At 45.1% G+C, this 12193-nt stretch overlaps 1 protein-coding gene across 3 annotated transcripts in view; it reads right to left on the bottom strand.

Annotated features, from left to right (window-relative positions):
• Positions 1-12193, bottom strand: part of Slc37a3 (solute carrier family 37, member 3) — a 65269-nt gene that overhangs the window by 16068 nt on the left and 37008 nt on the right. For all 3 annotated transcript variants that reach the window (XM_013021632.1, XM_013021631.1, XM_013021633.1), the window contains exons 10-13: positions 10093-10234; positions 6916-7017; positions 6095-6142; positions 5146-5297 (exon numbers count right to left, since the gene is read on the bottom strand). In XM_013021632.1, coding sequence (XP_012877086.1) covers positions 5146-5297; positions 6095-6142; positions 6916-7017; positions 10093-10234 — 444 coding nt within the window. The remainder of the gene's footprint in view (positions 1-5145; positions 5298-6094; positions 6143-6915; positions 7018-10092; positions 10235-12193) is intronic.

The raw sequence follows: 12193 nt of genomic DNA on the forward strand, positions 1-12193 counted from the left end.
TCTACCGCTTGAGCCACAGCGCCACTTCCAGCTTTTTTCTTTTTGCTTATGTGGTGCTGAGGAATCGAACCCAGGGCCTCAGGCATGCAAGGCAAGCTCTCTACCACTGAGCCAACTCCCACCCTCTTGCTTTTCTTTTTGTCTGTCATGGGGCTTCAACTCCTGGCCTGGGCACTGTCCCTCAGTAATTTAGCTCAAGGCTAGTGCTCTACCACTTGAACTACAGTGCCACTTCCAGCTTTTTCTGCTTATGTGGCGCTGAGGAATCGACCCAGGGCCTCAGGCATGCAAGGCAAGCAGTCTACCACCGAGCCACCTTCCCAGCCCCACTTTCTTCCTTGTAGTGCCCATGCTAGGACCTGAACTCAAGTCCTCATTCTCACTAGGTTTTTTTCATTCACAGCAGGTATTGTACAGATGATCCAGGCCTCCGATCCTAGCTCTTTGCTGGTTAATTCGAGATATGAATCTTGAGGATCTATATGCCTGACTTTGAACATAGATCCTCAGATCTCAGCCTCCTGCATAGGGAAGGTTACAGGTATCTGCCACCAGCACCCAGCTAAGCAGGCTATTTTAGAAAACACGTGGAGAGTGAAGGTTTATATGTTTTCATATTTACAAAGCTTTTCCACACACTTCCATTCAAGCTTTTTTATCTCCTCATTTGTTTATTCATTCACTCATTCTCTTTATGGACTACAGGAACTCGCTATGTAGCCCTGTCTGGCCTTGCACTCACATCTCCCATCTTCAGACCCCCAACTCCTGGAATTACAGGCATGCGCCATACCAAGCTCCATCTAAATTTTAGTAATGGCTCCTTTTGGAAGCCTGTAGAGTGTAATACACAACTTGTATAGTAAAAGTCTAAGTTCAGAAGGTGGATATTGATTCTCTTTGCTTTTCAGAGAGGAGGAGATGAACATCCTCCAGCCACTCCCACCTTGATCATCTTCAACGGAAGTACCTGTGGATGCTTTCGCAAACAGTTCATCTCCAGCACACCACTTCCTGTAAGCTGTGTCAACGTGGCCATCCTGAATTCTACAACATCTTCTTTACTTTTTTAGTTTTATATACTTTTGTCGATTGTGGGGCTTGAACTCTGGGCCTGAGCTGTTCCTGAGCTCCTCACCTCAAGGCGAGCGTTCTACCACTTGAGTCACTTGTTGATTAACTGGAGATAAGAGTTTGACAGGCTTTCCTGCCCCAGGTGGCTTTGAACTGAGATCCTAAGATCTCAGCCTCCTGAGTAGCTAGGATTTCAGGCATGAGCCACCACCGCCCATCATACTTTTATTTTTAAAGTCAGTACTGGAGCCTGAACTCAGGGCCCAGGCTCTGTCACTTAACTTTTTTCTTAAGACTAGCACACTACCACTTGAGCCACAGCTCCATTTCCAGCATTTTGATAGTTAATCAGATACGAGTCTTACATACTTTCGCACACCTTCCTGCCTAGGTTGGCTTTGAACCTCCATCCTCAGCCCCCTGGGTAGCCAGGATTACAAGCGTGAGCCACCAGGGCTCAGCTACTTTACTTTCAATTACTAAAAAGAAGCTAATGGCATTTAATCCTTTTTTTTTCTTTTATTAGGGTTAATATTTGACATAAAATTGTCATTTCAATCACTGTTAAGCGCACAAGCCAGTGGCATCGGTTAAGCACACAGCACTGCACAGCATCATCACTACGTGTACACCAAAGTTTGCATCACCCAGTAAACTCTACGTCTGTGTCCTTCTCTCCTAGCCCCCTGTGGCTACTCATCTACATTCTGAATCTATGCATTTTCCTGTTCTAGTAAGTGAATCATGTATTTTTTGTGTTTGTCTATCTGACATAACTCACTTTGCAAAAAGTTTTTCAATTATAGTTTCATTATCTTTAAGCAACTGTATAAAAGAGTTATCGGTCAGCAAATCAGTTTCTGTAACTACAATACATCTTGAACAATGCCAGCCTTTCTTCATTCTCTCCCATCTAATCCCTACCCTCAACTTTCCTAGTTTCATAGGATATATGTTGAATATTCGGAGTACATTCTCCCTCCTTTCTCTCATTTAGTATACAGTTTGAAAGTTTCAACCATGTTGTAAGCATGAATCAGAATTTCATTCCTTCTAATGGTTGAACAGTACTCCATGAATGGACATACCAGTTTGCTTATCTACTCATCTGTTGTACAGTTGTTTCTCCTTCTTAGTTATTAGAATAAGGCTTCAATGAACAATGGCACACAAATACCTGATTCCTGTTTCCAATTTGGGGTAACTATCCAGGGAGTGGCATCGTTGGGTCACATAAGAATTCTAGGTTTAAAGGTTTTTTGGTTTTGGTTCTTACTGAGAAAACCCTGGTGTTTTCCACTGAAGTGGCACCATTTTGTTTTTTCTCCAGTAATATAAGACTCATTTCTCCATATCCTTATTATCTCTTGATTTTTTTTTTTTTTTTTTGGTCAGTCATGGGGCCTGAACTCTCGGCCTGGGCGCTGTCCCTCAGCTCTTCAGCTCACGGCTAGTGCTCTACCACTAGAGCCATAGCGCCACTTCCAGCTTTTTCTGCTGATGTGGTGCTGAGGAATCAAACCCAGGGCCTCATGCATGCAAGGCAAGCATTTTACCACTGAGCCACCTTCCCAGCCCACCAATTATGTTCTTGATTTGCATTTCCCTGATGACTAAGAATACTGGGAATCTTCTTGTGTGTGTTACTGGACATATGTAAATATTGATCAGGAAGATCTGTCCCTGTTTCCATTTAAGGGTTTTACAATTTTAGCTTAGGCCTTTAATACTTTTCTAATTAATTTTATGTAGTATAAAAAATATATGGGGCTGGGAAGATGGCTCAGTGGTAGAGTGCTTTTGCCTTGTATGCATGAGGCCCTGGGTTGGATTCCTCAGCACCACATAAGCAGAAAAGGCCAAAGTAGCACTTTGGCTCAAGTAGTAGAGTGTTAGCCTTGAGCTGAAGAGCTCAGGAACAGTGCCCAGGCCCGAGTTTAAGACCCATGACCAACAAAAAATAGTAATAATAATAATAATATATACACATATATACCTTTTGCATGTGGATATCATTCCTTGTAGCATTAATGAAAAGACCATTCTTTTCCCATTGACACCCTTGTCAAAAATCAACTGACTAAACAGAAGAGCTAACATGTTACTACTGAAATATCTAAGTGGGAGAAGTTAAGGCAGGGCAACTCAATGATTTAATCTAGGCCTCATCATACAACTCACAAAAGCAGAAGTTTAGTGAGGCACACGGGCACATACCTGAAACCTCAGCGCTCCCGGGCTGAAGCAGGAGCAGCAGGAGTTTGAGGCAAGTCTCATCCCCCAGAAACGCCCTAACACAGTGCCTCCAAATTCTGACTACAACTTTTTTTAAAAGAACAACAGCTTTGTCAATGTGTAATTTAGGTACCATAGATGTACAGCTCAATGGTTTTTAGAATGTCTGGAGTTATGACTTGATATAATTTTACCAGGTGATCACTGACCCTTAAGGAAATCTTACATTCCTCAGAAGTCGCTTGCCACCACAACTCAACCAACACTAACTCTATTCTGGACATCTCATGAGAATGAAATAGTATATATGATGTGGTCTTTCATGACTGGCTTCTACATCATACTTTCATGTCCATCTACATAGCATCTATCTATCCTTCATTCCTTCCTCACTGCTGAATAATACGCCACTGAATGGATGTACCATGTTTTGTTTATCCACTCATAAACTGATGGATTTGAGTGTTTCTACTTTGTAGTTACCATGAGAATGCAGCTGTAGAACATTCACACAGAAGGATGGAAGTGGACATTTGTTCTCATTTCTCCTGGAGACACTCAGTTTAATCCCACTGAGCACCAGGGATATGTGAGTATGCACTAAGACCAAGACCAGGCACAGTAGCTCTGACATGTAACCTCAGGAGACTCAGGAGACTGAGCTCTGAGGATCCTTCAAAGACCAGCCCAGGCAGCAAAGTCCACGAGACTCTGATCTCCAATTAACCACCAAAGAAGCCAGAAGTGGAGTTGTGACTCAGGTAGCATAGCATTAACCCTGAGCAAGGAGGAGAAATAGGGGCTGGGAAGGTGGCTCAGTGGTAGAGTGCTCGCCTAGCATGCATGAGGCCCTGGGTTCGAGTCCTCAGTACCACATACACAAAAAAAGCCAGAAGGGGTGCTTGGCTCAGGTGGTAAAATGCTAGCCTTGAGCAAAAGAAGCTCAGGGACAGTGCCCAGGCCCTGAGTTCAAACCCCAGGACTGGCCAAAAAATAAAAATAAAGAGGAGAAATAGTAAAGCCTTTTCTGGAACTCAGAGGAAGATGGAAGCCACAAAGCCCTCCCAGGAGCGCAGAGCGGCTGAGAGCCAGCTGCAGCTTCCATCGGAAGCCATGGAGCCTGTCATTTCACTGCGCAGGTAACAGGCAGGCATGAAACACTCAACCCGGCTAACGAGGCTCCACTCCAGACAGAAGGAAACGTTTCTCCAACGCTGAAGGTCGGTGGCGAGCCAAGCCACGTTCAGTTAGGGATCAACACTGGCAGGTGAGACATTTGGAATAAAATATACTCCCAGAAGTGCCAGTTCTGTTGGCCCACTTCACTGAGAACACATGGGTAAGGCAAGACAAGTAGAAAATGCCACCCACGGAAAAGGAAGCCAGAGCCCCGCCCGGGTGATAAAGGGCGAGGTCCAGGAGAAGAATGTGTAGGTGTACGTTTGGTAGGGAAACACAGGAGAGGCAAAAGGCCCAAGTGTCGCATTGGTACCTCCTGGCTTGGGAACCAGGAGGCAACAGACTGGGGTGAAGGGGCAGAGTTGTAAAGTCATGGCAGACAGGAATGATCAAGAAGTGAAAGTGGAAAGAAGGAAGTAAAAAAGGCAGAGGGCCTTCCACACAGGCACCCATTCACTTGGCCTTACAGGAGAATCAGAACCTAAGGCTCTGGCAACAGCAGTCCCCAGAACACGAGCGCCACCTGCTGGGGCTCAGGAGGACAGCACAAATGAGGAGAGCCAGTGGGGAATCCCAGCCCCTAGCCTTGCCCTGGGTGGATGGGGGGGGGGGAGGCCTCACTGCAACCCAGCCCCTGTCCAGGTTCTGCTGTCTCACCTGGCCCACAGCGGCTCCAATGCTCCCCGTCCCATCCACAATCCCCGTGACCGTGGCCAATGCCTCGCTGCTCCCTTGAATCAGCTCCTGGCGACCTAGGTCTGCAGAAATGGCTGAGCTAATCATGTTAGAAGGTCCACCGATAAAAAACCCTGAAACATACAAACAGAACAGGTGCCTATTAAAACATGATGCTATAATTAACACTAGCAATCTCCTAGATAAGGCAAAAATATCATTGCAGCATTTTAATTAATATGTTGGAGAAAATAAGGAAATTCTTCCAGATAGTATCATCTCCAGACTGATTAGCATCTACTTTGCTGGAATCCCTCTTGAAGTATGTGGCTCTATAATAATAGAATCTAAAGAGATAAAAATAGTGAAACAGGAAACCTTCCTGACTCTCAGATCTGAGCTCATAAAGACACTCATGAGCAGCACATACAGTTCTACCTTAAGAGTTGCCGTCACCCAAGCCTTTGACCACCCCACTTCAACAACACACTGAAGAAGAGGGGAGACATAAAGGTCGCTCTAAAACTGCAGGGTGTCTACAGGTAGCCCAAGAATCTGGCATAAACTGGGTCACATGACTGGAATGGGTGCCAGGTGACTTGTGTAGCTGAGCAGCTCACTCCCTGAGAGGAGCTGAAGGGTTAAAAACAAGTCATTTTTCCACGCTACGATGTCTAATTGGCCTCACTGCACCCAGAAACCACGGCCAATTCTAACACAGGAAGAACTAGCTCCCAAGGCGGCTTATTGCCAGATCACTTCCTGAAGTCACACCTGGGACTAGGGCTACAGCCACTCTCCCAGTACGGATCGGTTCTGTTACAAGAGGCCAGAGGAAGTCACCCCAAAGTAAAACTGCCAAGAGAGGCACGGCTGTCATTTGAGATCTCCATAACTAAGGCCTTAGCATCAGTGTGACAGGCGGCCATACCTGTGACGGTCATCAGAAGTGCGTTGATGGACTTATCATTCGGAGACCCTGTAAGGAGACAAACATGCTTTGGTGACTTAAAAACTGGTTGCAAAGTCAGACACCAGTGGCTCACGCCTGTAATTCTAACTACTCAGGAAGCTGAGCTCTGAGGATCCAGGTTCAAAGCCAGCCCATGAAGTACATGTGATTCTTATCTCCAATTAACCACAGACATGGATCTGAGGTGGTAGAGCACTGGCCTTGAGGGAAAAAGCTAAGTGACAGCACCCCAGCTCTGAGTTCAATCCCCAGTACTGGCACAAAAAAAAGAAAAAAGAACAGGATACAGGGCTCTGAATGTCTGTGGCCTCACAAATCCCTCCTAGAGACAACAAAGAGTCAGAACTCTCTCATTGTCTCTTCCAACTTTATGTGTAATGTCTGTCTCTCACTGAGCTCAAGCTAATGAGACTTGTAAAAGCTAGAAACTCTACACATCTTTAGCACACATACAGCAAGCCTACTAATTACCATCTCTCCCCTCCTGAAACCTCACCCCCTTTTATGGTTTTATTGTCTCTTTAATGCTGTCCCTCTGGAGCTACTCCTCAAACAAAGCAGCTTTTAAACAAATCCACAAAGTAGAGGAGAGGCCTGTTTCCTCTCTACGCAAATAAAGCCTGGATGACAGCTCCCAGGCATTCCCTCGATGACAAAAGGGTGGCATGTCAAGCCTGGCAGCGGGTGGCAGGCTCTCTCTCCCCAGGGCTGATTACAGAGTCTGCGCAAATGCTTGCTCCCAAGAGACAGGAAACAGAAACCAGCTAAGGAATACTCACGGCTATACCCAACCAGGGACCCGATGGCCAGGAGCAGGCTGAGGGCCAGCACGGGTGCTCTCCTCTGCAGCACATCAGAGATGAAGCCTTGAAGAGTTCCTCCTGCAACCCACAGAGTACATGGCAGTCAAAAGCAGCTCCCAGGGAGCTGAGCGGCCCCAGGCATGCTCCCCAGGAATCCCCCCTCTCCTCCTTCGGACTCAGCCAAAGAGATGACTGCCTCTCCCCCAAATCCTCCTTCATCAGTTCTTTCTAGGAAGACACTGTGACATCCCATGATGGCCAGTCAGCAGACCGCAGATCAAAGGGTATAGAAAAGAAAAAGGAGATCATTAAAACTACTCACTCTTACTGAGTTTTTTTACAAAAACAAGCTGCGGCCTGACACAGGTGACTCATGCTTGTAATCCTAGCTATTCAGGAGGCTGAAATTTGAGGATCATGGTTCAAAGCTAGCCTGGGCAGGAAAGTCCATGAGACTCTATGTCCAATTGAGGGGAAGAAAAACAAAAGCTGGAAGTGGAGCACCCAGGCAGGACCTTGGTCCTGAGTTCAAGCCTGAGGAAACACACACACACACACACACACACACACACTAGGGTGCTTCTCCTGACACACACACACACACACACACACACACGCTGGGGTGCTTCTCCTGAGTTTTCTGCTTTGTAAGAGATCTTATGAACAAATGTATAAGCTACCAAGAGCAGCCCCCCCACAAAAAAAAAAATCTCTAAAATTAAATACAACAGAGTTGGGTGCCAGTGGCTCACAACCATAATCCTAGCTACTCAGGAGGCTGAATATCACAGTTCAAGATCAGCCCAGGCAGGAAAGTCCATGAAACTCTTAGCTCCAATTAACCATGAGAAAACCAGAAGTGGCACTATGGCTCAAAGTGGTAGAGCACTAGCCTTGAGCAAAAAGACTCAGTGACAGTGCCCAGGACCTGAGTTCAAACTCCATAACCAAAAAAAAAAAAAAAAAGGCTGGGAATGTGGCTTAGTGGTAGAGTGCTTGCCTAGCATACATAAAGCCCTGGGTTCCATTCCTCAGCACCACATAAACAGAAAAAGCTGGAAGTGGCACTGAGGCTCAAGTGGTAGAGTGCTAGCCTTGAACAAAAGCAGCTCAGGGACAGTGCCCAGGCTCTGAGTACAAGCCCCAGGACTGGCAAAAAAAAAAAAAAAATTAAAAAGAAAAAAAATTAAATACAATAATGGTTTGGTAATAACTAGTCTAAGTGGGTTTTTTTTATTTTAATTTGTTTTGTGTTTGTTTTATAGTGCTGAGCTTCCAACCCAGGGATCATATGCAAGGCAAGTACTCTACCCACATCATTAAGCTACATCATCAGCCCAATTCCTCCCTTCTTTTTTCCTTTCCTTCCTTTCTTTTCCTTCTGTCTTTCCTTTTCCTTCCTTCTTCATCCTTCTTTCCTTCTTCCCTTTCTTCCTTCTTTCCTTATTTTTCTGCCAGCACTGGGGCTTGAAATCAGGGCCTCCACAGTCTTGTTTGGCGTTCTTGCTTCTGGCTGGCACTCCACCACTTGAGCTATACACTAGTCTGGCATTTTTCCTAGTTAATTGGAGGAGATAAGAGTTTACAGTCCAGCCTGGGAAGGCGGCTCAGTGGTAGAGCGCTTGCCTTGCATGCATGAGGCCCTGGGTTTGATTCCTCAGCACCACATAAGCAAAAAAAAAAAAAAAAAAAAAAAAAAGGCTGGGAATGTGGCTTAGTGGTAGAGTGCTTGCCTAGCATACATAAAGCCCTGGGTTCCATTCCTCAGCACCACATAAGCAAAAAAAAAAAAAAAAGCCGGAAGTGGCGCTGTGGCTCAAGTGGTAGAGCACTAGCCTTGAGCTGAAGAGCTGAAGGACAGCGCCCAGGCCCAGAGTTCAGGCCCCACGACCAGACCCAAAAAAAAAAAAAAAAAGAGAGTTTACAGTCCTTTCTGCTAAGGCTGACTTTGAACTTTAATCATCTGTGTTTCAGCTTCTTGCACAGATAGGATTACAGGCATTGCCACTAGCACCTGACTCCAACCTTTCTTTGGCATCGATGAAATTTTAATTTCCAAGAATCGGAGTATGGTTAGGTCTAAACTAACAACATCAACTTTGGCTCTGGACCTAAGAATAAGGGCAGTGACATTCAAATACAGTACCAGTGTATCATGTAAGGTTGTACTGTATACTTTACATGTGCTAGGGAACTTAATCTCACCACAATTCAAAATGCAAACTCATACAGAGTAGCTCTGTGGCTCAAAGTGGTAGAGCACTAGCCTTGAGCTTAAGTTTGGTGCCCAGGGCCTAAGTTAAAGCCCCATCACTGACCAAAAAAAGAAAAGAAAGAAAGAAACAATCAAACAAAACTCTGTTGTATACAACAGCAGTTACAAAGTACTCACTTCCAGGACCTCTGACCATCTACCACTGAGGTAGGTTTTTCACTGCCTTAGTTAGCTGGAGGGGGGAGGGGGAAGGAGCGCTCTCCCCAGGGAGAGAGGAAGTAGCCAAAATGAACACATTCCCATTCTTCTTGGACCTTTCACACCAGCAGCCTGACAGCCAAATATCATGGGAAGAGCACAAAAGGGTTGCACAAAAGGGTTGCATTTAAGGAGATTGCTAGCTTTCCCAAGACAAAGAACTGATCCATCAACACAGACTAAGAAAAGAGAGCCCATAAATCACAGCCCTGTCTGGTGGATTTTCCTCTCAACAGACTTTTTATTTTTTTAAGGAATTTGGTTGTTTACTGGCAAGGCAGTTTAGGAAAATCTGACTGTGGAGTAAATAATAAACCTTAAATGAAGTCAGATTTCCTAACCCAGCAAGAGACTACAAGTGACTGAATCTTTATCATGGACAAAAGTGCACGTTGACCAGGTGTAGTGGCTTATATCTGTAATCCTAGCTTCTCAAGAGGCTGAAATCTGAGAAGTACAGTTTAAAGCCAGCCTGGGCAGCAAAGTCTATGAGACTTATCTCCAACTAACCACCAAAAAGTGGAAATGGTTCTGTGGCTCAAAGTGATAGAGCACTAGCTTTAACACAAAAGCTCGAGGACAGTTTCCAGACCCTTAGTGGCTGACCCCATGACTGGCACAAAAAAAAAAAAAAAAAGAAAGAAAGAAAGAAAGAAAGAAAAAGGTGTCCATAGGCATACCTATGATTCCGCCAACATCATACCAGATTGACAACTGGTCAGCCTCCGCTTCTTTCCATCTGAAGTTGTTACTCAGATAAAAGGGCAGCCAGAAGAAGAAGGAGTAATTCACCAGCTTCAGGCAAGCGTAGGCTAATGAGTACTACAAGAAAAACACACAGCTTTCAACAAGATACAGCATGATCGCTTGTCTTAGGTAAAGCAAAACACAAGTCTCCTCTTCTCTTTATACCTATCAGCATCTACAAAAGTCATTGGAATAAAAAATACACATGGCTCATATGTATAATATATACTTGTGTGTGTGTGTGTGTGTGTGAATGCATGAGTCTCATGGACTTTTCTGCTTGGGCAGGCTCTGAACCACTCTCCTCTGGGTCTCGGCCTCCTGAGTAGCTAGGATTAAAGCGTCAGCCCCTGGCACTCATCATTACACATGGCTATTCCTTTTTTTTTTTTTTTTGCCAGTACTGGGGCTTGAACTCAGGGCCTGGGCACTATCCCTGATCCTTTATTTTTTTGGGTCCGGTCATGGGGCTTGAACTCTGGGCCTGGGCGCTGTCCCTCAGCTCTTCTGCTCAAGGCTAGCACTCTACCACTTGAGCCACAGCGCCACTTCTGGTTTTTTTCTTTTTTGCATATGTGGTGCTGAGGAATCCAACCCAGGGCCTCATGCATGCAAGGCAAGCTCTACCACTGAGCCACCTTCCCAGCCCCTCCCTGATCCTTTTTGTGCTCAAGGCTAGTACTCTACCACTTGAGTCACAGCACCACTTCCGGCTTTTTCTAAGTAGTTTATTGGAGATAAGAGTCTCATAGACTTTTCTTCCAGGGCTGGCTTCAAACCATGATCCTCAGACCTCAGCCTCCAGAGTAGCTAGGATTAAAGACATAAGCCACCAGTACCTGGCAACATGGCTATTTCTTTTCCTTTTTTTTTTTTTTTCTTTTTTGTCAGTCATGGGGTTTGAACTCTGGGCTTGGGCTCTGTCCCTCAATTCTTCAGCACAAAGCAAGCACTCTACCACTTGAGCCACAGCACCACTTCCGGTTTTCTGGTGGTTTACCGGAGAGAAGAGCTTCACGGACTTTCTTGCCTGGGTGGGCTTTGAACCATGATCCCCAGATCTCAGCCTCCTGAGTAGCTAAGATTACAGGCATGACCTATATGTCTGGCTGGCTATTTTTTAAATTACCCCAATTCCTTCTATCTCTTCTCAGGTAGAGCAAAATGGTATTTGGAACCCAAAAGATCAGGAACATACCCATTATTTCCTTATTCAGACAAAAGTGAGTTTTTCATGACACTAACTGGAATTAGCCACCAGCAAATAAATGTAGCAAACACCCTAGTTTTTGCTGCATGCAAACTTTGTTGATACTTCCTGCAATTTTCATATGGTAAATCATGGAGAGTGATGTTACTCAACCACAGATTCAAAGTTGAAAACAAAAAAGAAGTGGGACTGTGGCTCAAGTGGTAGAGCACCATCCTTAAGAGAAAAAGCTAAGGAACAACAGGGGCTGGTGGCTCCTGCCTATAATTATAGCTACTCAGGAGGCTGAGATCTGAGGGTGAGGGTCAAGGTTTGAAGCCAGTGCAGGAAAGAAAGTCTAGGAGACTCTTGCCTTCAATTTAACCAGAAAACAGCTGGAAAATAAAGGTGGGCACTAGTGATTCATGCCTATAATTCTTGCTACTCAGGAGGCTGAAATTTGTGGATCATGATTCAAAGCCACCAAAACAACCAAAAGTAGAGCTGTGGCTCAAGTGGTAGAGTGTTAGCTTTGATCAAAAAAGCTCAGGGAGGGAGGAGGATGGGAAGGGATGGGAAGGAGAAACAAAGGAGGAGGCTACTGTACTCATTATCTTGCCCATGTAATTGTAACCCCTCTGTACAGTATTTTCACAATAATTAAAAAAAAAAAAAAGCTCAGGAACAGTGCTCAGACTCTAAGTTCAAGCCCTAGAACCAGCATAAAAAATAAATAAAAATAAAGGCTGGGCACTGATGGCTCACACCTGTAATCTTAGCTACTCAGGAGGCTGAGATCTGAGGATCACAGTTCAAAGCCAGCCTGGGCAGGAAAGTCCATGAGA

Source organism: Dipodomys ordii, unplaced genomic scaffold (assembly GCF_000151885.1).
Source record: "Dipodomys ordii isolate 6190 unplaced genomic scaffold, Dord_2.0 Scaffold56, whole genome shotgun sequence".
Taxonomy (NCBI): Eukaryota; Metazoa; Chordata; class Mammalia; order Rodentia; family Heteromyidae; genus Dipodomys; species Dipodomys ordii.